The sequence below is a fragment of the Apis florea genome, unplaced genomic scaffold (genome assembly GCF_048593485.1).
Source record: "Apis florea isolate Af1SG1 unplaced genomic scaffold, ASM4859348v1 contig_3496_pilon, whole genome shotgun sequence".
In the NCBI taxonomy this organism is placed as follows: domain Eukaryota; kingdom Metazoa; phylum Arthropoda; class Insecta; order Hymenoptera; family Apidae; genus Apis; species Apis florea.
In genome coordinates this window covers 4,899,649-4,924,880 of record NW_028256773.1, presented here as the reverse complement: position 1 = coordinate 4,924,880, position 25,232 = coordinate 4,899,649, and the positions used below count along the sequence as shown (strand labels likewise).

The following is a 25,232-nucleotide window of genomic DNA, read 5'->3' as shown; positions in this document are numbered from 1 at the left end:
TTAATTTAAAATCAATTATATCGTGTTCAATCTCATATCTATATACAAAATATAAATATGATGAATATTTTTATAAAAAAAGTCGAAATTATATAAATTATATTTTTCTTTAAATTAATTATGTTTAAATATTAATAGAAGAATCTCGAATTGCAAATAAATTAAATTACGCTATTGATTAATTCCAAAACGCGTTATCTGTTTGTTGAATGGAAATAGCGAATTGGTTATAAAAAAATCGCTGATAAAAGATAAGAGAACTGCCAGTATAACTATGAATTCGATCGTGAGATATTTTTAATTTATTAAATATTATTAATATTAATTAATAATATTAATTAATAATATTAGATTTTATTGAAATAATTATTAAAATATACTATATAAATATAGTATTTTGTAATTTTGTATAGCTTTGTAATTTTGTAATAAAGAAATCGGATAACCTTTATTTCGTTTCATGTAATAAAAAAAAAAAAATGAATGTTAAGATTTTAGATGGTGGATTTGGTGCTCAATTATCTACTCATGTTAATGAAAAAGTCGATGGTGATCCCTTATGGACATCAAAATTTTTAGTAACAAATCCTAATGCAGTATATGCTACACATTTGGATTTTTTGAAAGCAGGTGCAGATATTATTGAAACAAATACATATCAAGCTTCAATTCCTAGCTTAATGAAACATTTGTCTATAAGTGAAGAAGAAAGTATAAAATTGTTACATAAAGCTGTTCATCTTGCTAAAACTGCAGTGAATGATTATACTAAAGAAGTTATAGACAGTAATGATGTTGAGAATAAAAATCCTATGATTGTTGCCTCTTGTGGACCATATGGAGCTAGTTTGCATGATGGCTCAGAATATAATGGAGCTTATGGCAAAATAACACCTCGTGAAAATATAATTCAATGGCATAAATCACGTATAGATGCTATTATAAATGCTGGTATAGATTTATTAGCATTAGAAACTATACCTTGTTATCAAGAAGCAGAAGCAATAGTTGAACTTCTAAGAGAATATCCAAATACTAAAGCATGGCTTTCATTTTCTTGTGAAAGAAATACACAAAAAATAGTAGATGGAAGCAATTTTCAAGAACTTTCTACACGTTGTTATAAAACATTACCAGGACAAATAGTTGCCATTGGTGTAAATTGTATTGCTCCAAAAGATGTAACTCCTTTATTGAAAAATATCAATATGGGATCAGGAAATGATTTTATACCACTTATAGCATATCCTAATAGTGGTGAAATCTATTCACCAAATGAAGGTTGGATAAAAAATGAAAGTTGTGCTCCACTTGAAAGTTTCATTCCTGAATGGTTAGAATTTGGAATACGATATCTTGGAGGATGTTGCAGAATGTATGCAGAGAATATAAAATCAATTAGGAAAGCAGTAAATAATTTCAAAAAATCAAAAGAGCAATAATGGAAATAATGGATTAATTTTTTTTAAATAAAAATTTAATTATTTTTGCTTTTTAAAATTTTGTTAATTTTATTTTTAATTTTATATATATTCTTTTATATATTTTTTAACATCTTTATAAAATTAAATGCCTATATATATACATATATATAATAACTATTATTTTTATTTACAAGCAATAAATATTTTTTTCAATTAATATTTATTCGAAAAAAAAATATATTTAAATTTTTTATAGATATTCTAATTATACATATATTTTATTATGTCTTTTTTTGTTATGAAACATATTATTTATTAGTTTAATTCATTTGATACTGCATTTCAATGATAAAAAAAAAATCTAAATTTATCGTTATAAAAAGCATTTGTAACTTCAGTCTTCAAATTTGTATAAGAAAAGACATCAATTGACATTGATTAATACTTATCAGACCAATGCAAGATAATGTTACATTTAAAAATATTGTATATATATATATATAATATATATCACAAATACGCGATTTATCATAATACGTATAATACACGTGACTAAATCTGATCTTCCTAGTATAAAAGCTCTTCACGACGTAAGAACTATGAGTATAATTACATTTGAAATTTTGTTCACGTTTTTATAATATTTATCTCACAGATTCATAATGGACTTTGGAATAGATGTATTTTGTGAAGTCAATTATAGAAATTGTTGCCTCAGACGTTGTAAACACATTTAAGCGGCCAAGACGTGCGCGAAATTATAAATAAAAATTTGGTTTTTCCAATGTGAAAGACGCACCGTTATTAAGAAAAATTATTTACAATTTAAAATGATTAAAAAACAAAAATAATTATATATTTTTATATGTGTGTATATGTATACTGATATTTTTGATATTAAAAATATTTAATAATTACGATAATTTTAATAGAAAATCATGCAAGAAGTGATGGTATTAGATGGTGGATTTTCTACACAATTAGCAACTCATGTTGATGATATAATAGATGGTGATCCATTATGGACAGCACGTTTTCTTGTTACAAATCCTAATGCAATTATTTCTACACATTTGGATTTTTTGAAAGCTGGAGCAGATATAATTTTAACAAATACTTATCAAGCATCTATTGATGGCTTTTCAAAATATATGAACATTACAGAAGAAGAAAGTCTTGATATCTTTTCTAAAGCTGTAGATTATGCTAAAGAAGCTGTGAATTTGTACAAAAAAAAAATAGAAAATAAAGGAAATGTTATAAATGCAAATCCATTAATTGCTGGATCAATTGGACCATATGGAGCTTGTTTACATGATGCTTCAGAATATAGTGGCAAATATTGTTCAAATGTAACAGAAGAATTTCTTATAAATTGGCATAGACCACGTATTCAAAAATTAATAGATAATGGTGTTCATATATTAGCTATAGAAACAATTCCATGTAAGCAAGAAGCAGAAGCATTGATTAAATTGTTAAAAGAATTTCCAAATAGTAAAGCTTGGTTATCTTTTTCATGTTGCAATGATGGAAAAAGTATAGCAGATGGAACTAATTTTCAACAAATTGCAATGCAATGTTATAGAGAAGCCTTACCAAAACAAATTTTAGCAATTGGAGTCAATTGCATTGCACCACAAAATGTAACTAAGTTATTGAAAGGAATTAATGAAAATAATAAGCAAGAATTTGTACCATTGGTAGTATACCCCAATAGTGGTGAAAAATACACAATAGAAAATGGTTGGACAACAAAAGATAAAGAATGTCCTTTACATGAATTTATATTTGAGTGGCTTACTTTAGGTGTTCGATATATAGGTGGATGCTGTAGAACAAATGCTACTGATATAAAGAAAATACGATCAGAGGTAGAGAAATGGAAAAGAAATTAAATGCTTAAATTGTATTATATGTTGTAAATGTGCAATATGTAAATAGTGATACATAATGCAAAATAAAAATAAATAAAAAAATTCAAATATTAAAATAATTTAATTTTTATACTTAATAACTAATAAAAAATATTTTCTTTTATCTTTTTTGAATTATATTTGTATATGAATGTTAAAAGAAATTCATTTTATTATTAAAATATAAAAGTATAAATATAAATTTAAAAAGTATACTTTTCTTACATAATCCTTTTTTTAATAAATATATTAAATAATTAAAAATAATAATAAAAAATATAATAAATATATAATATTATATAAAAAAAATTATAAAAATTACATTTCGTTATTATTAACAAATTATAATAATACAAATCCTTAAATATTCATTATATTTAAATCAGATAATAAATGTAATTTCATAATTTTACAAGAAGAATAATATAAACTTTTTTATTTTTCAAATTAAATTTATTTTTGTTTCTAAATAAGTTTAATTTTTATATTATAATATAAATTTTATTATATATATTTTGTAAATAATATTTACATTTCATGAATAATGAAATTTTTAATTTAAACAATAAAAAAAATGCGAATTTAAATATCTTATATATTTTTTAAAAACCATGTAAAATATTTGTTACTCATCACTATAAAAAATTATATATAAATATTTTATATAAAATATTTTATATTAATTCTAAATATATTTAATTCTCCAGAGATTGGTAAATATAAATTAATTCATTACCTACATTATATGTAATTCCTTCTACATCTACAGTAATATTTTTGCTTTCCATATCAACATTAAATACAGAATTAGGTGGAATTAAAGTTTTACCTTTTAATATATTTTCAGTTGTAGGTTTATTCCTAGGTCCTAGTAGAGGATCATTGTAGCGATATAAGGATATTAATGATGAATCTACAAAAAGAAACAATTCAATGAATAAATAATATTCAATAATTAAATAATAATATTGATTAATTGCATACTTTTTATAAGTTTATTATCTTTTGATATTCGTGATATAATATTTTCTACAGTATCTGTATTTGCTATTTTAATGGTCATTCTAAATAAACCATTATATTTTTGTGGATTTATAATGAATACTGGAATTCCAACTTTAACAGAAAAATTCATATAAGGGGCACCTGGACAACATTCTTCTCTCGTTTTTTCTGGAGCTTCATCCGTGTATTTTATCACAATATTTTCTAGCTATATATAAATATGAATAAAAGATTATCAGGTAAAACAAGTAATAAAATTTTCAATAAAAGATATGAAACAGAATATATCAAGTAAAATTTACATCTAAAGCACTCACATCTAAAGTATTTTCAAGATATTTTTTATTATCTTGAAGAACTTTAAATTCATCGAAATCTAAAGTTAAATTAAATGCATTTAATCCAGCAAGTTGCATTTTTTCTCTTATAACTTGTACAAATGGCATTAATCGTTTCATATATTTTTTTAATTCTTGATGTTTTCCCAATTCTAATGCTATAATTTTATTTTCTGGTAAATTATTGTTATTTTTCTGTAATAAATAAATAAATTAATATATATATATATAATTTATTCGTTTATATATATAATATCAGAATTATAAATAGAATTATTACTTACAAGATATAAATTTTTCATCATAGTTAAAATAGTATTTTGCCAAGGAGGATACGTTTTAGCTACCCAAATTGTTCCTTCAGTAGGTTTCTCTATAGTTAATGTTTCAGTTTTTCCTTTTTGTGTTTTTTTAAGAGTTAAATAATTTTTTAACAAAATTCTAAATGAATGTGCAGCATCCATAAGATATTGTGATGATTTTATAAGAATTTCATCTATGACGCCTACCTGAGGCCATCTAGCATTTAATATACTATCTTCCTATTGAAAAAAAAAGATCATTATTATTATTATTATATTGTAATGTAATTAATGTTTTAATTAATGTTTTATTTGATTAATCATTATATAAAATTGCACATTAAATACAATATACTTACTTTACCAATTAATGTCCACACATGTTCTGTTACATGTGGACAAATTGGAGATAAAAGAATAATTTGAAATTCTATATATTTCATAATTAATATCCAACTAATACCATCTAAAGCACTCAATTGCAAATATTTATCTCTTACTGCTTGAAATTCAAAGAATCCTGTTTTTAGAGCTTCTTTATATAGCATTTTTGAGTAATTCTCTTCAGTTTCTCGTATTTTTTGATTCATTTCACTAGATTTAATTAAAAATTTAATTAATTAATATGAATTTACAAAGTGAAAGCTGAATATTTTAATAAATACCTTTCAAAAACCTTATCATTAAATGTATATGGTTTTCCTTGTCTAAAGATATCTTTTGAAGCTAACACTTCTTTAACCCATTCAATAAAGGTATATAATCTAAGAATTCCAGCATTAGCTGTACTTTCTACAAAATTAGCATCTTCTATTGAATCGCCAGAATCAGCCAGACATAATCGCATACCATCTGCTGAAAATTTTTCTACAGCTTCAGCAAGTGTTAGAAAATTACCTTCTGATTTAGACATCTAATCAAATATCATTATATATATAATTTATTCTTTTTCAATACTTATAAAATATTTAATTAAATTATAAAATTATATTTCTTACCTTTGATGAATTTAAAAGTAAATGTCCATTTGCTCTTATTCCTTTTGGCCACAATTCAGGTTGCTTAGACCAAATTGCAATATGATTATAAATAAAGAATGTTAAATGATTTTGTATTAGATCTTTTCCAGATACTCGTAAATCTACTGGATACCAATAATTAAATTCACGTCGCATATGATCTAATGCTTCTTTCTTTATTTTTGTTTTGGGAAATTTTGTATCTTTAAAAAAAATATAATCCCATACTTCAGATGTCATTTCATCAGGTCTAAATATAGAATAATTATAATATAATATTAATAAAAATAATTTAACTAATTTAATAAGAAATTAATTTTACAGTAAATAATTGCAATAATTAATAGTTGTTTAAAATGAACTTTGAAATTTTACTTTATGTTATAAGTATTTGGTTTATCGCCTTTAAACGTTCCTCCTTGCAATAAATGCGCCACAGTATAATAAGCCATATAAATTGTTGTATCTGAGAGTGATTCTATTAACCAATTTTCATCCCATGGTAATTTAGTACCTGGAATTTATATCTATAAAAATATATGATAGAAAAATTGTCATATCTTTTATTTAACGATTATCTTACCAAGTCCATAAGTTCTTGAACATGCATACTCATGTAACCAATTAAGACAAGCCATAAAATTTTTTTTCACTTCATCATGAAAAGTATTAAGGTTATTTAAGGCTTCTATTGCTTTTTTTTTCCAAGTTTCTTCTCCATAGTCTAAATACCATTGATTACATAAGGCTACTACACATTCATCATTTGATCTTGAAATTATAGTTTTCTCAGGTTCATAATATATAACTGCTTTTCCCTCATTTATTAATTCCTTTTGAACATGCTTTTTAACATCTTGAACTTTATTTCCTTTATATTGACCAACTAGCAAAACACCATCATAAAATCCTTTCAGATATGCAATTTCTTTAGCTTCTAGTAATTTAACTTTATCATTTTGAGATTGAATTTTTAATTTGTCATATAAAGTTACTGCACATAAATTACCAAGTTCTGGTACTTCAATAATAGGTATCTAATATATATATATATATAATTTCATTAATTATTTTTACTATTTATTAATTTTATAATTTATTTTTATTATTATAAGAATAGATGTTAAACTTACAGGATCATAAGGGAATATCATCTCATCAGTAATATTATATTTTTCTCTGAGAGCTTGTTTTTTTTTTAAATCTGTTAAAGCTGCATAATCATCAGGGGAATCACTAGGTACAGAAGTAACAACTCCAGTACCTTTGTCTTCTTTAATAGTTAACATTGGTAAAGTATAAATCACTTTGTAATTTGTAAGAGGTGCTTCTAATGGTAATCCTAATATCTCCTATTAATTTTATATTTATTATTTATATCTAATACGTAATATAAGCAATTTTTCTTATAAATAATAAAAAGAATATTACTTTTCCAGAAAATTTTAATACAATTGGTATTTTTCCTTCCTCTTTAAAAAAATCTTGATATGCCATATTCCGAGCAGCTCTTTCTGTTGAAATATAAACATCTTCATTTGGCAATATATAAGCAATATAATTTATATCTGGATGAATCCAACAGTTTGTTTGACCATACATAGTTTCTGGTCTTAGAGTAGCAGCAACTAAATAAACTGATTTTCCAGAAAGAGATCTGTAAGAATATATAAATATATGTTTGATATTTAAAGCAAATTTTGTAAATTATATAATACCTACTTTAAACTTAAAGGATAAGGTTCTTGTAATTTCATTTTAATTAATGTATATTCTTGTGGCCCTACACCTTCTCCAGATGATCTATCATGATCCATGCAAGGTTGTCCATCTTTTGGTGAATAAATTGTATATCTTTTTCCATATTTTATTTTGTTTCTATTTTTTAAATGTTGAAATTGCCAACGTACAAATGAATCAAAAAATGGATTTGCATCTGTTGTAATAAATGTTCTACGCCAATCCACCTTGAATTAATTCCATATTTTCTTATATTCTTCAATTATTATACTATATATTATTTATTAATTATTATATTATATTATATTTGTTAAAAAAAAAAATTATATGACTTACATGTATTCCAACTGATTTAATATCTTTTACAGCAAGAGGAGGAAAATAATCTAACCAATATGAAGCATCAGCAAACTTTTTTATGTCTTCATTTTTTAAACCAAGCATTTGCATAATTTGCCATTGATATTTTGCATTAGCAGTTTTTGCAATTGCTTTACTCTAAAAAGTAATCATTATTTAAAAATTGACATATAAAAATATTTTATATAATTTATATAATTTTACCTTTGTTCCTTTACTTTTATCTTTTATTACTATATCATCTTTAATTTCTTCTTTAATTTTTTCCTCATTAGGAAATTGTGGTGGATAACCATATAATTCCATTTCTCTTTTTAGTTTATCTGCACATGCTTTAATAGGCATACCAGTGCAATGAAAGCCAAATGGGAAAAGAACTTTCTTTCCTAAAAGGCGATTGTAGCGTATTGCAAACTATAAAATTATAAAATAAAATTAAAATTTCTTCAATTTGCATATATCTTCAAATTTGTTTCATTAAATATTTCTATATATTCATATTTACTTCACATTTTGATAATGAAAATATATGACCAAGATGAAGTCTTCCATTCATATAAGGAACAGGAAATGTTGCAAGAAATTTCTCATCAGAATTTTTTCTTGGTTCCAAAGGCGCATCTTCTTCATATATTTTTCTTTCTTCCCATATAGCTTGAACATCTTTTTCAATTTTTTGAAGATATTCTACTTTAAATGTCCCCTTTCTTTCTATTGTCTATTAGAAACAATTATAAACAACATTTTAAATGTATGAAATAGTAATTTAGCAATATTAAAATATTTATTTTATTCTAGATTAAAATTTATATTATAAAAATTAATTTTATGATACATGAATTTATAATAAATAATTATGATATATTTTTTTAAAAATTACATAACGATATTAATTTATAGAGAAAAACTACTAGTAATTAAACAAAGTAAATTTTAAAAAAGATAAAAGATATTCAAAAAAATATTCAAAAAAAAACATATTTGAATTTCTTACAGCTAACATTTTTGTGCTATTACAGAAATTATTTATGTTGATGATTTAATAATATTTAGATTTTGTTTAAATAATTATAATATTTACCATTTTATATAATAGAATCCAAGTTAAGATTAAGTATCGAATACCACTATTAAATACCTTTGTATAAAGTTAATTAAACAGGTTAAGAAGTCTATAAGTCTATATATCATAGATGATGCAATACAACAGGAAAATATAAATTCTACTGTTATCACTTCCGATTATAACATTTACGTATATTCACGTCATATATTAAGATATACTATATTTTGCGAAATTATTATCTTAGAAATACATTGTAAAACTGAAAATGTAATATATATATATTTATTTATGTAATATATATATATTTGATCATTTTATAGATTTCCATGATATAAATTTGATTAATATCAATTTAAAAGTTGATATTGATTTCAGCATCCTCATAATGGCTACAAAATATGGTCAATGAAATAATTATAAAAATTCATAAAACTCAAGTTCAATGTAATTATAAAATAATAGTAATATAAAAAATGAAAATATTTTTATTTATCTCTTTTATTATATTTATTATAACAATTATAATTTAATAATTACGTTTTTCTATTTTGAGTTGAATGACAATTTAAAGAAAAAATCAAGCGTTTAATGAATACATATTACATGATAAATTTGACGATCATTTGTTAAAAATAATTTGAGTAAAATAAAATATAGAATGAATTATTACAAAAAAAATTTTATTAGTACATGTATATAATATAATTTATATATAATAAAAATTAAATGCAATAGTTTATCAAATATAATAATATAAAAAAAATATGAAAAAAATGAAGAAAATCTGAGATATATCAGCTGAAATATATTAATTTCAGATGATGGCAAAAAAATAATGGCTTTTATTTTAAGAGGTAATTTTTAAAATTAAATTAAGAATTAAAAAAAAGATTAACTATTTAAAAACAATTAAAAATCAAAAAACATGATAGTAAATTATAATAAAAAAAATATGTATTTCATAAATAAATATATATAAAATTTTTTTTTATAATTTCTAGAAAAATTTCGCATATCGCTTTTTATTATTATATTCTTCTAACATAAAATCGAAATTTTTTTCTAAATTTCCGATTTTAAAAGAATATAATTGAGGTAATTGAGGTAATAAGAATATAATAAGAGGTAACAAAATTTCCACGAATTCTTATCATATTATATATATTTATTTGTAAAATAATACTTACATTTTATATACTTAGATTGCATTGCAATTGTTATTTTTTTGGATTTTTAATCATTTTTTAAACAATTTTCTTAATTTTAAAAATATTTACCTTGTGCATATTTATCTCTTAGAATAAAAAGCTATTTCGCTTTTAAAATAAGTCATTTTAAATCATTTTGCAATCAAGTGATAGATGTACATGCTACATTTTTAATAAACTTTTTTTTCAAAAAAATATTGTATCATGTAAATCGAAAAATTATTATTCTTTATTTTTTCTATTTCTCCTATATCTGGTGTCTTTTGTATAATCATATATTAAAAGCAAATAATAGATAGGATAAGAATTGACTGTCTACGCCATTTTTAAATATTCATAAAACGAATATAAACAAGAAAAGCGAATATTCAAATCAATGCTATTTCCAAATTATCGCAAATGAAACATAAAAAAAAAAAAAATAGAAAATAGAAGAAGAATAAATAGAACAAAAATTGACTATTAGTGTCATTTCTTTTATATTAAAGACATTTCTCTGGAATTATTTTCTAGAAATAATTAATAGATGACGCTAACAGTCAATTCTTGTTTTATTTCTATCTTTCATTTTCTGTCTCTTTTTTATACGTTTCATTTGCGACATTTTAAGGATTACACTGATTACAATATTTTTATTGTATCTTTGTTCTTTTCATACTCTTTTTCTTTCTTGTTTTATCTGTGATATTTAGAGATGGCATTAATAATCTATTATTATTCTTTTTGTATGCTATCTCTATCCTTCTATTCATCAGCTTTATTTAGATTTGTTTTTAGTGTAAATACAGACAAGATTGTTTTGTTTGATATAATTTTTACAGATTTATCCTTATAAAGGTTTCAAAAAATATTATTTTTATTTTATAAATTTCTATAAAGAGTATAGTTTTTATTGTTATTTTATATTATATGTTTGTATAAATATGTTTACATACGCGCAACCGGTTTTAAGCCTAGTATTGAAAAGCATTTTTCCATTATAATAGCAGTAGCTTCAGTTAAAAGCATGCGACCAATATTTATATTTATTATTTCTCCAAGTTCATTTTTCTCAACACAATAACAATTATCATAAAATTCACTAAAAGCACATGAGATTTCATAACAATATTCGCATAATTGATGTAGGTATAAATCTTTTGTAATTTTAATTAATACATCAGCAAATTTAATTAATACTTTTGCTAACTTCCATTCCTTTTCATGCTCTAATGATATTTGATTACATTGAGCCAATTCTTGTAATTTATTTTGTGTAATATTGGCTGCTCTTGCAATAGAACGTATTCTTGTTAAAGCATATAACAAGTATACAGCAGTATTGCCTTTATCTTCCAACATTTTATCAAAGGAAAATACATATTCGTGATTTCTATTATGTGATAAATCTGCATATTTTATACATCCATAAGCAATAGATTCTTGTGCAATTTTTAATTCTTCTTCTGTAAGTACTTTATCGCGTTCTTTTTCTTTTAGTTTGTCCAATGCTCTCTTTAAACCTTAAATAAGAGATAAAGATTTTAAAAATATTATATATATTACATAATATAATATGTAATGTAATGTAATGATGCATAGAAAAATACCTTCATCAAGTAATTCACTTAATTTTACTGTATCACCTGATCTGGTTTTAAATTTCTTTTTATCTTTACCAAGAACAACACCAAATCCAACATGATCCATTCTATGATAACTTTTTATAATTCCTGCTCGTTCACCACAACTTTTTAGTATTTGAAAATGTTTAGCTTGACCAGCATCTGTTACATATATTATCTGTAAAAATAGAATATAGCGAAAAATAAAGATAAAATATTTTATTAATATGCTAAGATAATGTAAAAATACCCAATTTGCTTTTTCTTCTTCTATACGTTGTTTAAGTGCTGCCATATCTGATGTATCATAAGTAAAACCACCATCAGATTTGACAATAGTCAAAGGAATCTCACTATTACTTTTACCCCACATTATTTTTCGTCCTTCATCATTTTCTAATAGTCCTTTTGCTTCTAAATCTTTGACTATAATTTCCATATGTTTTTGATAAAAAGATTCTCCTCTTTCTATTAAATTAATGTCTAAACGAACATATATCTTCTCGAATTCTATATTTAAAATATAAATATATACATTGAGATTAAAAATATTTTATCTAATTTTATAATATTAATTATTTTACCTTTTCTTGAAACGTCGCAAATTAATTGCCATGCTTTTATCATTTCAGGATCGAATGCTTGTAATTTAACAACACAGTTATAAGCACGTTTCTTAAATTCCTCGTCTTCATCAAATCTTGCCTTTGATTCTTTATAAAAGCTCTATAATTTTTAGAATAACTTAGAATAATTATTTGTAAATATAATGTATAATATTAATATATAATATAATAATATATAATATATAATATAATAAATATAATAAATAAAAAATAATATCTAATATAATAAAAATATACTTATAAAAACGAATTATAAAACAAAAATATATTTAAAATTATTTAAAATTACTTGGAGATCTATAATAGGTGGACATATAGTTAAATAATCAGGAAATCTATCTTGAAGATGAGCTATTAACATTCCAAATTGTGTACCCCAATCACCAATATGATTTATTCTTAATACATCATGTCCCAAAAATTCTAACAATCTTGCAATACTATCTCCAATTATAGTAGATCTTAAATGTCCAACATGCATTTCTTTGGCAATATTAGGACTTGAGAAATCTATAATCACTTTCTGTTTTTTTGTATAAGGTGGAAATACTTTTCCATTTTTCACTAAAGTGGTTAAAATTATTTGTGTAAATTCTTTTTTTAAATAGATATTTATAAAACCTGCACCAGCAACTTCTAACTTGGAGACTAAGCTTGATTCTTCTATTTTTGACATAATATTATTTGCAACATCTCGTGGTTTTGTTTGAATTCCTATATAGATATAAATATATATATATTTTAATAATATATTCTCTAATAATATTAATATTATTTCTTACCATCATTATTGAGTTGTTTACAAAGTGGCATAGCACTGTTACATTGGTAATCTCCAAATTTTGGATTGGTACTAATTGATATAATTATTGGAGGTTCACAAACATTTGGATATGCAGTTGAAATTGCTTTTTCAAATAAATTATATAATGTATCATATATACTAACGGCATTATTCTCTGTTGTTTTTGTTTTGCTTTCTGATTTTGCTCGTTCAGTTTCAATGGTCTATATAAATTAAACAAAAATATATTATTTTATTCATAAGAATAATAAAAGTTATAAAATTATTTAGATCTTTCAAATGAGTTTAATTATACAAACCCTTTTTAAAATAGCCACTCTATGTTTTAGTTTTATATTTTCTTGTTCTAATTTTATATATTCATCTTCAGATATAGAATTTATCTTCGAATCGTTAATGGTAATATTTTGTCGTAAAAATTCAATTTCTTTTTTTAAAAAAGCTATTTCTTCTTCCTGTAAAAAAAAAAAAATATATATGTAATAATGAATATTATAACCTATGAGAATTATTTAACAATCTCAAATTATATTTTTATAAAAATGATAAATTTTTATAAAATAATAAATGTAAATAAATAATATAATTTACCGCAGCAGCTGCTCTTTTATGGAAATTTTCTAGATTTATAGTAGACATCGTATTAAAGGTTTACTTTCAATAAAAGGTTTACTTTTGTACAAAAATAATGCACGTGGATCTTTCAAAAAATCTTATACTTTATATATTAGATAGAAAATATATTTATATTTATACGATATATATAAATTATTAATAAATAATAAATTAAAATTATAAATAATGTATAAAATCAAATTAAATATAAAAAAAATATTTTAAAAATTCAATACCCATAATTTTATGTATATATGTATATGTATATATGTTTTATGTATATATATATATATGTATGTATATATATTTTCTAAAGTAGATATATTTCATTTAAATCAGCGCATTTTTTGACATATTGACATATTTTTCTTTATCTCATATTTATTCAATAAATCATACCAGTACTTTATTTACCTTAGTTAATAAATATTATAATCAAATATATTTGTCAAATTAAAAATAAATAAATGCAAATAAATTAAAAATAAGATTAACAAAATCACAAAAAAATAAAATATTATAAATTGTTTATATTAAGATAAATTATAAAGACAGTTATCTATAATTATAGAACTTGAAATAAAATTAATATTTTTTTTATTAAATATTTAAAGGTAGATATAGGGAAAATAGTTTCTTTTTATATCAATTATTTATTTTCCATACAAATTATAAACATGTTTTTCAAATACTGTACATATACTGAATTCTATTATATTTTTAAACCTCTAATTTAATGATATATCATTTCGTTCTTTATTTACTTGTTAAATCAACTACTTTGATCCTCGTTTCGTTTTATTTATGATAATATACAGGTAGATTCCATTCTTTCTGATCAATATTCCATTTAATCATTCTTATATTCAAGCTCAATTCTTTGATATGGCAGTTCCAGGATATGAAGAAATATAAATTGTAAATAGATACCAGTTTTTTTTAATTTTCATATATAGTTTAGCAATATGCTATAAGAAATATAGTCAATGTTTTCATAGAGGGGATATTTTTATAAAGTTTAACAGATAATTTAAAAAATCTTATTAAACGAATTATTTCTTAAAAATTTGAATTGTAATTTCATTATGAAATTCTAATATTTCAATTATTAAGAAATTTATGCTATTATTTTAATTTTAATAAAACAAATGGTTTTTTATATATGAATCTCTATGAAAATATAGACAAAAATTTTAGTGTTTTTAATTTCGAAAATTCGATTTACAAATGACAAGTAATATTTCTTTTCGCCAAAGTACTTTATGTAATACATAAAATGTACTGGAACTTTTCTTTTGATGATCTTTATGTAAATATGTACAAAGTATTTAACAAATTTCGTCGGTTTGTTATCAATCATATCATGTATTGTGTACAGTGCGAATTCTTCCACTTTCTCCCTAATCTACTTCTGCGTTTGTATCTTTATGGATTTCAATTTTTTCTTTTCTGATATCATCAATATAGAGTGAGAGAGTGCTATTTTCTATCTTCACAGAAGACATAGATAAATATATATTTTCATAATCTTTCCTTATAAATGTAATTCGCTTACTTTAAAATCATTATTCGTTAATGTTAATAATATTAGTGTCGGTGCTTTTTTCTTTTTGCGATTTCAAACTTCTCCCATTTTTTTCTTCATAATTTTTCTTTAAAATAAAAATTCGTATAACCAAAAACATTTGAGTATTTTCTAAATATATTGCATAATTTTTTGCTTTTGTAATAACAATTTATCATAGGTAAAATTAGAACCATTAGATATCTTTTTGATTAATTAATATTAAACAAAATAATTTTTACTGTAGCGCATATATTTTTATTGATTTAAATCGCAGAAAAATATTTTTTCTTTTTCTTGTTATCTACGTATATACTACTGATAAAAACAAGTGATTAAATTTTCTGATAATATCATATAAAATCATCTTAATGATTCTAATTCTACCTTAATATACATACAATTTAGTAAAATTACGATTTATGGATATAATATGTAAAAACGAAACTTATAATCAATTATAAAGAGAAAAAAAAAAAAAGAAAAAAAAGATAACAATAAGTAAAAACTGTGAAAATTGTGAAAGCTGCCAGTTATTGAACGAAAGCCATATACATTATTATTTAAATATATAAGTTCCTTCGTTATTCAGTCAATCACTTAACGAATTTAATTCTCACCCCAAATAAAAAGCGACATATTTCTGACTAAAAGAGAGATCAAAATACATTGCCACTTGTTGCGTAAAAGTTAATTAAAGTAAAGAATAAAGTAAATATTAATTATTTCCTTAAAGTATACATGATTCTTTCCTGTATTATCTTAACATTCACTGCTCCATATAGGCAAGTCCTGTTTCAGAACACGCAATTGATCAGATTAAAGAATATATAAAAAGTTTTCTGTGCATTTACATGTATATAGTCTCTGCGAGAGATGTGACTAAATAAAATTAATCGCATAAGATTTTAATGGTCCTTTACTCTCTTATATAATTGTTGTTGAAAAGTTGTAAAACAGAATATCTATAATATGAAACTTTTGGTTCATACATTGAAATGTTAAAATAAAATTAAGTACAAAACACATTGTCAAGCAAAGTTGTATGAACTCTTAAATATATGCTCAAATTTAGAGAGCTGTGATAAAATTTATCACACTATTACATAGTTGCTCTTTAAAAATGGAGAATAAAGCTCAAAGATTAGATTTAGTTTACATTTTTGAACTTTAATTTTAATATTCTCCTAATAAAATGTATTAAGATGATCATGTCACTAAGTTAAAGAAAAGTATCTCTATTTGATAGATGTTGTCCGTATCTAGCGCACGTAATTAATAAAATCTGATATATTTGTATCATAAATGTGTAATAGAAAGATAAAAACAAACAAAATATGCTAAGTAAGAAAATCATTTACGTAAGAACTATAGAAAAAAAGAAAGATCTTAGAGTACAAAATAAAATGATTATAAGAAATACAAACACATCCCTCTAATCTAAGTGTCGCTGCCTAAGAATGGGTGGGTTTGCACGACTGTAAGTGCGTTTATTAAAAGTTTGTCTCTTTTAGAAAGTACATAAAAATCTTTTTTTTCTTTTATCTGATCATTGAGAATTAAAAAGCTCTGCAGCGAAAATTCTTACTGTTAGTCGTAATAGAACTAAGAAAAAACAAAAAAAAAAAAAAAAAAAAAAAAAAAAAAATGAAAAGAAAGAAAACATTTCTATAAAAGAAAGCTTAAGGTTTCGGTTGTAACGTTATTCTCAATCTTTTTCAGTTTGGATAATTAAAAAAAAAAAATTGTAATGATAATATAATTAAGGAAACTTAAGAAATCATAATGGCATTACCTCTCTATTCAACTTCCATTTCGTTTAAAACTTAGAAATCACTTAGATAACTTTATACACGATCATTTATAACAATGTAAATCGTAATCATTGCATTAATATTTAACATATATATTCTTATATGTAATATATGTATATCTGTGTGTGGATGTCTTGTCTGATCTATTTCCTAATTTAATAATAAAACTATAATACTAAATTATGTTGGTACCACGCCTTTCCGAGATCAGAGTCTGTTTCTCATCTTATACTTTTTTTTATGTTTTTATATATATATATATATATATATATATTTTTTTTTTTTTTTATTCTTCTTCGTTTGGTACATACACTATATCTCTGACACTCATTTTTTTCCAAATTTATTGTCGTCAATTTCAACTTAACTTTTATTATATCTCTTTTATTAAAACCGCGACGAATTCGATCGTTTGCAAGCAAATGACGGAATATTCATAAAATATATATACGATTATATCTGTTTCTCAATATAAAATTTACAATTTCGTCATCTGGAATGCACTTCCTGCAGAAACTATAAGCAGGAAATTCTTTCCTCGATACGTTAAAACACGCGTACCAATTATTTTTTTTTATTACAACTTTTCTCAGTTTTGAATCAAACTCAAGCTCGGGCTGGCCAGTACTTCTAACGTGTAAAGGTGTATGTTGTGTATGTAATGTGTATAATGTATTCACGTATTTGTGTTCCACATTCTCTTTAAGGAGTTTCACAGAAAATGTTCGAAAATACAGAACAAAGAAAAACCTAATTAAATTAAAAATTATAATTTGATTAAAAATCACGTATAAATCTCAAATTTGTAAATAAAAATATATTTATACAATATATCAAATCTCTCAATAGTTAAATATTTTCTATCATTAAAGTAAACGTTGAATGTAAAAACACATGACTCTATGCATTATTTTTTCCTTTTTTTCTTTTAATAACAGAACATTTTCAATGGAACCTTTATTACACATAGATGCGAAATGTATCTATGTATAGTAGATAGCGTGTTTACAATTATGTATTAACGCTTAACCCCATGAAGCGTTTAAAAAAGATATTCAAGATTATCAATCATTTATAATCGATTAAAAAAAGAAAAAAAAGGAAAGACAAAAATTAAATTATAGAAATTTACATTTACATATTTCATATACAAATCAATTAAAATCAAATTTTGTTAATCATTTAATATATGATGTAAATATCATATTTATTCTACAATGTAAATACTATATTTGTGTCCTTGGTTAAGGATAAAAAGAATCTACAAAACAATATAAAAATGTGATATCACAACGATATAACTAATGCTTCAAAGGGTTAACATTTTTGTATGTAGACGTGTATATGCGCGTATGGATGATTTTTTTTATGTGATGGTAGGCACTGATGGGGGGTGGATGGCTGCATGGCGAGCAGGTTCAAGCAGGCTAGTCCTTGATCAATCTGTATATGTGATGTTGTGCACCGTGCTCGGACGTCGACACTTCAAACACGTATGCTGTACATAATAACGTTTCCTGCGTATCCCTGTTCGTTACAACCTGCAATTGAAAGAAAACAGATAATTATAAATATTAAAATAATTTATAAAAAATTTAAACAATTAAAATTAAAATAAAAAATTGAACGATCTTATTTAGATTATTAAAGATTTCATATCTTAGGAATAAAAAGTTTCAAGTTAAAAATTATATGTACATGTAAATAGCAGAAAATATATGAAATTCGTTTTATTTTCAAATTTTCATCAATTCACAATACACATATTTTAATTTTCACAATTTTGTTTATAATTTTACTTATATATAAACATAACATAAATTTATATTTTTAAATAATCATCATTGGTTTTTTTTTAATAATTACTGTATGTAATGTTTATTTAATGCATATATAATGTTTTATAATGTTTTATCTCTTAAGCAGTGAAAATAATTATATTTGTTACAATAAGTTATTTTATGCAATTATTCTAGTTATATATTGAATATAATATGATTAATTTATACTTGAAATAACAACAGTATTTTAGATTATTTTTATGTGATTAAACAATTATGTAAATGCTAAAGAATTAAATTGAAATTACTATTAGTTTCATAAATATTTTATATAAGAGAAAAACTATTCTGGAAAGAATGTCATACCTGAAGAATGGTGAAATTCTCGAGAACGCTATTCATCATGTACTTTTCTGGCAGGTGCTTCAATTTATGTATGAAGTTGATCATATATTCGCACATGGGCGAACGACTAATACGATAGACGAACCTGCCATTTTCGAACCTAGCGTATTCCGTCTCCACTTTTTCCACCACCTGTTTCCCGAAGGAGCAGACTTTGGTCGAACATGTTATCGTCATGTTCTCGTTGCTCTCGTATCTATAAAAAACAATTTTGTTAATAATTTTTTTTGGAAATATTAATTTGAAAATTTATAACATATTAGTTAATTAAAAATTAAAGAAACTGTAAAAGTGATATATCATGATAACTATTACTTACTGGCTTGTTACGCCGTAAAAGGCTCCAGCTTCGTCTTGAATGTTTGTATTGAGATCAGCCCAAAATTTAACGAGGAAAAAAGCCACCTGTGGTCCCTTGTCGTAAAGTTCCTTCAGGCCGCCCTTTTTTTCTGGGAATTTGTCGTATATCTGCCTGACATCAACAGCCTCTAGCAATGGATCCGCATAAGTCGCGGACCCTCCTATGTGGACGAACAGGTGCTTGTGATACTGCAAAAAAAAAAAACGGAAAAAAAAAATTCTAACGTTTGTTGGGGTAAAATTGCGACTTTCGGTCGGCAATGCTTTGTCCCCTGATTTTTTCATCATTTCTTTTTCTTTCCATGATAACCGTATCTCTATACATTTAAAATTATGAATTAAAATTGTTAGTATTATATTATCAGAAAGATATCACTGAATTATAAATAAGTTTATTCTATTTTTAAATAATTTATACATATTTGTAAATAAAAATTTAAGTGACACATTATTTTTTATATTATTTTTCTCTTTATATAAGAATTAAAGATGTTCAATAATTATAACAGAATTAACAAAAATTTGGTTATAAATATAAGCACAAATCATAATAGTTATGACATTTTAAAATTAATATTTTAAAAATCTTATCAAAGATGAAATAAAAAATGTAATATCCAAATTTTATAATATTTCTGTACTTTTATATATCACTTAATTAATAATCTTAATTCTACTAATATATATATATATATATATATATATATATATATATATATAATTATTCATTTCGAATTTTTATCTTATTTTTTTATAATTCTATCGTTGTTACGTGTAAATTAAGAATCGTTCCAAAAAATAATTTATTGCAAAACGAAAGATTATAGCCGTCTATATTGTCCAAATCAATAACTTCATCGGTATCTGAAGAAACTATTTGAAACATTTTATTTGAATCATCCTGTACATCGAATTTGATTCTATCAGCGAACAGTCAAACTGTACGCTCGCCACCATTTTATTTCGCACTTACAATATCCTGATCTCTCTGATGCTCCATGTAGGCCGAGAACTCGACAAGCCTGAGTTTGTGGGTTGCGATGGCACGTCCTTCCCAGGGCGGGGGTGGTTGAGCCTGGACCATGTCACCGCTTGAAACCGCTGTCGCTGGTTTTCCGGTGTACGCCGGCTGCGAAAACGGTTTGACATCCTGGGACGTTCCTGGCTGCAAACCCGGTTGCCAGAATTGCTGAAAAGTCGATATCTCGTTTTTTTTTCTTTGTTACACAAGTTTGTCAAGCGTTTTGCTGCCGTTCGAGCGTTTACGGGATCGTTTTCGAAAGTTTGTCTATGATATCGGTAGAATGTTTATGCGTTTAAAAAAAATGCGAAGAATGAATATCGTGAAATATGCGAAATATTAATTTCAATAAAAATATTCGATAGATAAAATTAATTTTTTATTTTAGATTGTAATGGATTCAGTAAAGTTATCAATCTGATCATCGTTGAAAAATAACGTGTACAATTTGATTTTTTTATTTTTTAAAAAGTTTTTAATGATTTTTTTTGATTCTGATAAGTATTTCAACGAGACGAGATTTTATAGGTTAGAATATCTGATAGGTTAGAATTTCTTTATTTTCAAGCCATTGTATTTACATATTAAATAAAGAGAATAGTTATTAAACTTTTAATTCATTTTTTAAATATAAATTTTTTTCTTCTTTTCAAGTGATCGATTTATTAATAAGAAACAAAAATATTAAAATTAAGTATGATATTATATAAATATGTTGCGTATATTTCAAGAATTATTAGTCAAATGAAAACGAATTGGAATAGCTTTTGAACATAGTTACTAAACTTGAAGAAAAAATGTCTCTTCCGATTTATATTTATTTTCAATCTACGATAATTAATATTTAATATATTTTATTTATTTTTCATTCAATTTTTCATTCTTTACCAATTTTAATATTCAATATCATTATCATCGTAAAAAATTTAGAAAAAAATATGATTTATTTTCGAACATGTTAAATAATTCATTTCATAAACGAACAAATTCGAAGTGAATATCAGGAAGAGATATCATTTTTCTCTGTAAGCCATCGAGCCCTCGGGTGAGGAACAATCGTGACGTTTGAGGTTAAGTAGGAGGAAAGTTACACAAAAAACGAACAAAAAACAATTAACATGAATTTTAAATACACAATTAAATAAAAAAAAAAAATTATAAAAAAAGAAGAAAGAAACGTACAAAACACAACAGCAAAGGAAAATAATAGTAGTCGTATTACGTGAAGAGAGAAAGACAGTTTGGTAAGCCACAACGACGCCTAACAACGTGTAATTAATGTCCAAAAATTCCAATTTTATACAATATGCAAACCCGTGTATGTATGTGTGTATATATGCCCAGGTGATATACATATGTAAAAAAGATAGAGCGACGGACAAATTGAACAATACACAACAAGGGCCCCCAGGGGCGTAGCAGCAGAGAGCAAGGGGGTATTGTTTTTTTTTTTTATGAGGATGGTTAGTTTTCATCGCGTAAGCTTCCATGGTTAAGAGAGTGTTAGAGAGAAACAAAGATATAAACAAAAAAAAAAAAAGAAAAGAAAAGAAAGAAAAACAAGAAATATAATAAAAAAAAAAAAAATCAAGATTCTAATTTCGTGGTTTTAGAAATAATTTTCTTCTAACCTATTTCTCTTTTTTCTCTGGATAATCATAAGCAGCACAATGCGAACAAAAAGCTAATTAATAGATGAGATACAAAACAAAAGAAATAGAATGGAAATTGTATATGTGTATTTTGCGTATGTACAAGAATAATAAAAAAAAAAAAAAAAAAAAATGAGAGAAATGAATTACTTGTATCTTATTTTATAATACTCAAAATTTTGGACATCGTTCAATTTCCGATTTCAATAATATTTTCTGGCGAATGAAATTTTAAATTCAAAGTAGAGGGAATATTTTAAATAATAATCCAACTTGATTAAAAATTTTTTTATATAAAAATAATTAACGAGAAAAGAATAGAAAATGATGATGATGATGATGATGATGATGATGATGATGATGGAATAAATTATATAATATACAATAAATGTTCATTTTATTATATAATAAAATGGACAATCTTATTCAAATTTATATTTAATGAAAAATAAAATAATAATAAAATTTCGTAACAAAATTTTTGAACACGTATTATTTAGTAATGAAAAACAATGTATATGAATTCCATCTATAATGTAAAAATAATAATAAGTGAAAATTCTTTCTTTCATTGTGTATGTGTATGTTATTCATCGTGATATTTCGCAAAAGCATGAAAGAACTCGCGACACGAGCAAGAACATTTTAGAATAGTTAAGACAAAACCACACGATTATGATCGGCCTCAAGCGGATTAAAGACGGTTATAGGGCGAAGCGGTTAGAGTGAAAAGAAAACAGATATGAACGTTAAATAAGAAGCCAAACTGACAGTGTATAAATAGGAATTAAATTTCATATCCTCAAGACGACGAGACACCGATCGTTCGTCCAGCGAAAAAAATATATAATAAAAATGTGATTACTAGGGATATGACAAGATGTCGCTAGTGTCGTCAACAATCAACTATCCCTCACAAGCATATTTGGATATTACAACATTAACTGCCATTTTTCTCCATATACATATTTATTTTTTTATCATTTCTATTATTATTTTTTAAATAAAAAAAATAATATCCGAGAGAATATTCTAACAGATTTTCAAACATAATGAACAATACTTATTTAATCTTCGTGGCGATAGAAATATAAATGTGCCACGTCTGCAATAAAGATTAAGGATACGTTCTCATTTTTCAAATCAATTCTCTATATTACATCTCTTTGAAAAACTTCTCTTACTTTGAAAATCATAATTGACAAACGTAACATAACAAAATACTATGACAAGAAATAAAAAAAAAAAAAAAAAAAAAAATCATTGTTAATAATAAAATCTTTCTCTCTTTACATATTGTGTCGAGTAAGCGTGTCTCGTCGTCTCACCCCAAAGCTCGTGGCTCCTTTTTGTCATTTATTTATTTTTTTTTTTAATTATTTCGTCTATTCTCATAAGAAGAAAATAGGCCGCTTAAAAAGAGAGAACAAAAAAATTGTTTCAAGGGGTTGTTCCGTGATCGGGACTTACCGCTCCGGGATAGGAGACAGGGGTGGAAGCATGAAGGGCAAGGGGCCCCACGAGGGCGGGGGGCATCTTGTTGTGTATCGCACTCCCAGCTGATACTATCTGGGCGCTCGACATGCTCGACATTGTCTGGAGCGCCTTCTCCTTGGCGGCATGATCCTAACAAATCGTCAAACCGATTACAACGCATTGTCGAGTGGCGGCGAAACGTCAATGATAATAATTGTTCTTGTTCTTTTTTATTTATTCATTTATATCATGTGATAAATTGTATTCTATTAGTGTCATTTGGACATCTCATTTTAGTGATGATTTGTGATTGCGTGATTATATTTAATGAAGATGATATGTGATGATATTCTTTTTTTTTTTTTTTTTTTTTTTTTAGAAAAGACAGTCACAAGAAAAGTGTGCGATTGACTTAAGCAAACGGTAGAGTAAGAGAATTTTTTTGGGAGAGAAACATGATTAGAAGAAAATCTTTTCGATTTACAATAATTTAATCATTTTAAATTTTAAGATATGGATGCAAATTTGTATTAATTTTTAACTGATAATTTCAATAGAAATTTCTATTATACTTTACTATATCTAAAAATATCATTAAATGCAGAACAGAATATTGTTTTTTTGTACAGAATATTTCACACAATTAAATTTATTTAAAAATAAATTCATAAAAAAAATCAAATATCATCAAAAAAAATTGAATCATCTACAAAATAAAAATTTTAATTCACTAAATGACAAAAGTGAGATGCTTAAGTAGTACATTCTGTATAAATCCATTCATAAATCATCTACAAAAAAAAAAAAAAACTAAAAAAAAAAAGAGAAACAAACATAAACCACAAAATGCTTCAATATCAAATAATAACATCAAACAAACTACACACCATATTAAGGAAAAAATTCATAGATAAAAAAAAAAAAAAATCATTCCATATTTTTCCGTATATTGCCAGATCGAGCCGTGTATCGTCGTAAAATTAAATCGATAAACGATTTCTCTCCCGATGGCTTGCATAATTTCGTTCTCTCCGCCGAATTTCCCATCCCCTCGCGTTCTGTCGCTGTTTTATGCCCGGTTCGGTTGATGTCATCGATCGCTATCGAGCAAAACGGCAATGCAGAGTTGAT

General features: G+C 24.3%; 5 protein-coding genes across 23 annotated transcripts in view; 2 read left to right on the top strand and 3 right to left on the bottom strand.

The window, feature by feature from the left end:
• Positions 1–479: 479 nt before the first annotated feature.
• Positions 480–1,500, top strand: LOC100863089 (betaine-homocysteine S-methyltransferase). The gene has a single exon (XM_003690643.4). It carries the CDS (start codon positions 480–482, stop codon positions 1,440–1,442), a length of 963 nt encoding a protein of 320 aa, XP_003690691.1. The 3' UTR covers positions 1,443–1,500.
• A 226-nt stretch (positions 1,501–1,726) lies between these two features.
• LOC100863439 (betaine-homocysteine S-methyltransferase) lies at positions 1,727–3,550 on the top strand. Of its 2 annotated transcripts, XM_086913735.1 has the most exons (2): positions 1,727–2,870; positions 2,970–3,550. In XM_086913735.1, exons 1-2 carry the CDS (start codon positions 2,363–2,365, stop codon positions 3,320–3,322), a joined length of 861 nt encoding a protein of 286 aa, XP_086769861.1. In that variant the 5' UTR covers positions 1,727–2,362; the 3' UTR covers positions 3,323–3,550. The 2 variants fall into 2 exon arrangements, with proteins under 2 accessions (XP_086769861.1, XP_012350064.3); XM_012494610.3 differs by having other exon boundaries at positions 1,727–3,550.
• A 221-nt stretch (positions 3,551–3,771) lies between these two features.
• LeuRS (Leucyl-tRNA synthetase) lies at positions 3,772–9,325 on the bottom strand. The gene is made up of 16 exons (XM_003690598.4): positions 9,186–9,325; positions 8,610–8,822; positions 8,309–8,518; positions 8,081–8,242; positions 7,727–7,971; positions 7,436–7,661; positions 7,138–7,356; positions 6,588–7,041; positions 6,380–6,518; positions 5,984–6,254; positions 5,651–5,898; positions 5,345–5,579; positions 4,968–5,225; positions 4,663–4,878; positions 4,325–4,553; positions 3,772–4,253 (listed from the first exon to the last, which is right to left on the bottom strand). Exons 1-16 carry the CDS (start codon positions 9,186–9,188, stop codon positions 4,036–4,038), a joined length of 3,546 nt encoding a protein of 1,181 aa, XP_003690646.2. The 5' UTR covers positions 9,189–9,325; the 3' UTR covers positions 3,772–4,035.
• Positions 9,326–11,098: 1,773 nt separating this feature from the next.
• Positions 11,099–14,300, bottom strand: ArgRS (arginine--tRNA ligase-like protein). The gene is made up of 8 exons (XM_003690612.4): positions 14,005–14,300; positions 13,713–13,868; positions 13,391–13,616; positions 12,898–13,322; positions 12,567–12,708; positions 12,233–12,492; positions 11,968–12,160; positions 11,099–11,880 (listed from the first exon to the last, which is right to left on the bottom strand). Exons 1-8 carry the CDS (start codon positions 14,050–14,052, stop codon positions 11,306–11,308), a joined length of 2,025 nt encoding a protein of 674 aa, XP_003690660.3. The 5' UTR covers positions 14,053–14,300; the 3' UTR covers positions 11,099–11,305.
• Positions 14,301–14,661: 361 nt separating this feature from the next.
• The window catches only part of scalloped (TEA domain transcription factor 1 homolog scalloped), a 173,229-nt gene continuing 162,658 nt past the window's right edge, over positions 14,662–25,232 (bottom strand). For 14 of the 18 annotated variants that reach the window (XM_086913711.1, XM_086913719.1, XM_086913717.1 and 11 more), the window contains 5 exons: positions 24,096–24,251; positions 20,926–21,141; positions 19,912–20,141; positions 19,554–19,788; positions 14,662–18,947 (listed from right to left, as the gene is read on the bottom strand). In XM_086913711.1, coding sequence (XP_086769837.1) covers positions 18,834–18,947; positions 19,554–19,788; positions 19,912–20,141; positions 20,926–21,141; positions 24,096–24,251 — 951 coding nt within the window. In that variant the 3' untranslated portion in view covers positions 14,662–18,833. The remainder of the gene's footprint in view (positions 18,948–19,553; positions 19,789–19,911; positions 20,142–20,925; positions 21,142–24,095; positions 24,252–25,232) is intronic. The other 4 variants (XM_086913724.1, XM_031920398.2, XM_086913725.1 and 1 more) reach the window with 1 other exon arrangement.

Excerpts from the sequence above, each read along its gene's own strand:
- LOC100863089 (XM_003690643.4), top strand. The coding sequence starts at position 480 with ATGAATGTTAAGATTTTAGATGGTGGATTTGGTGCTCAATTATCTACT.
- LOC100863439 (XM_012494610.3), top strand. The coding sequence starts at position 2,363 with ATGCAAGAAGTGATGGTATTAGATGGTGGATTTTCTACACAATTAGCA.
- LeuRS (XM_003690598.4), bottom strand. Across the intron at positions 8,519-8,609 it reads TTTCATTATCAAAATGTGAA|TTTGCAATACGCTACAATCG; the intron begins GTAAATATGAAT and ends ATAATTTTATAG. Across the intron at positions 7,042-7,137 it reads TGATATTCCCTTATGATCCT|ATACCTATTATTGAAGTACC; the intron begins GTAAGTTTAACA and ends TATATATATTAG.
- ArgRS (XM_003690612.4), bottom strand. The coding sequence starts at position 14,052 with ATGTCTACTATAAATCTAGAAAATTTCCATAAAAGAGCAGCTGCTGCG. Across the intron at positions 13,869-14,004 it reads ATAAAAGAGCAGCTGCTGCG|GAAGAAGAAATAGCTTTTTT; the intron begins GTAAATTATATT and ends TTTTTTTTACAG. Across the intron at positions 13,617-13,712 it reads GAGTGGCTATTTTAAAAAGG|ACCATTGAAACTGAACGAGC; the intron begins GTTTGTATAATT and ends TAATTTATATAG.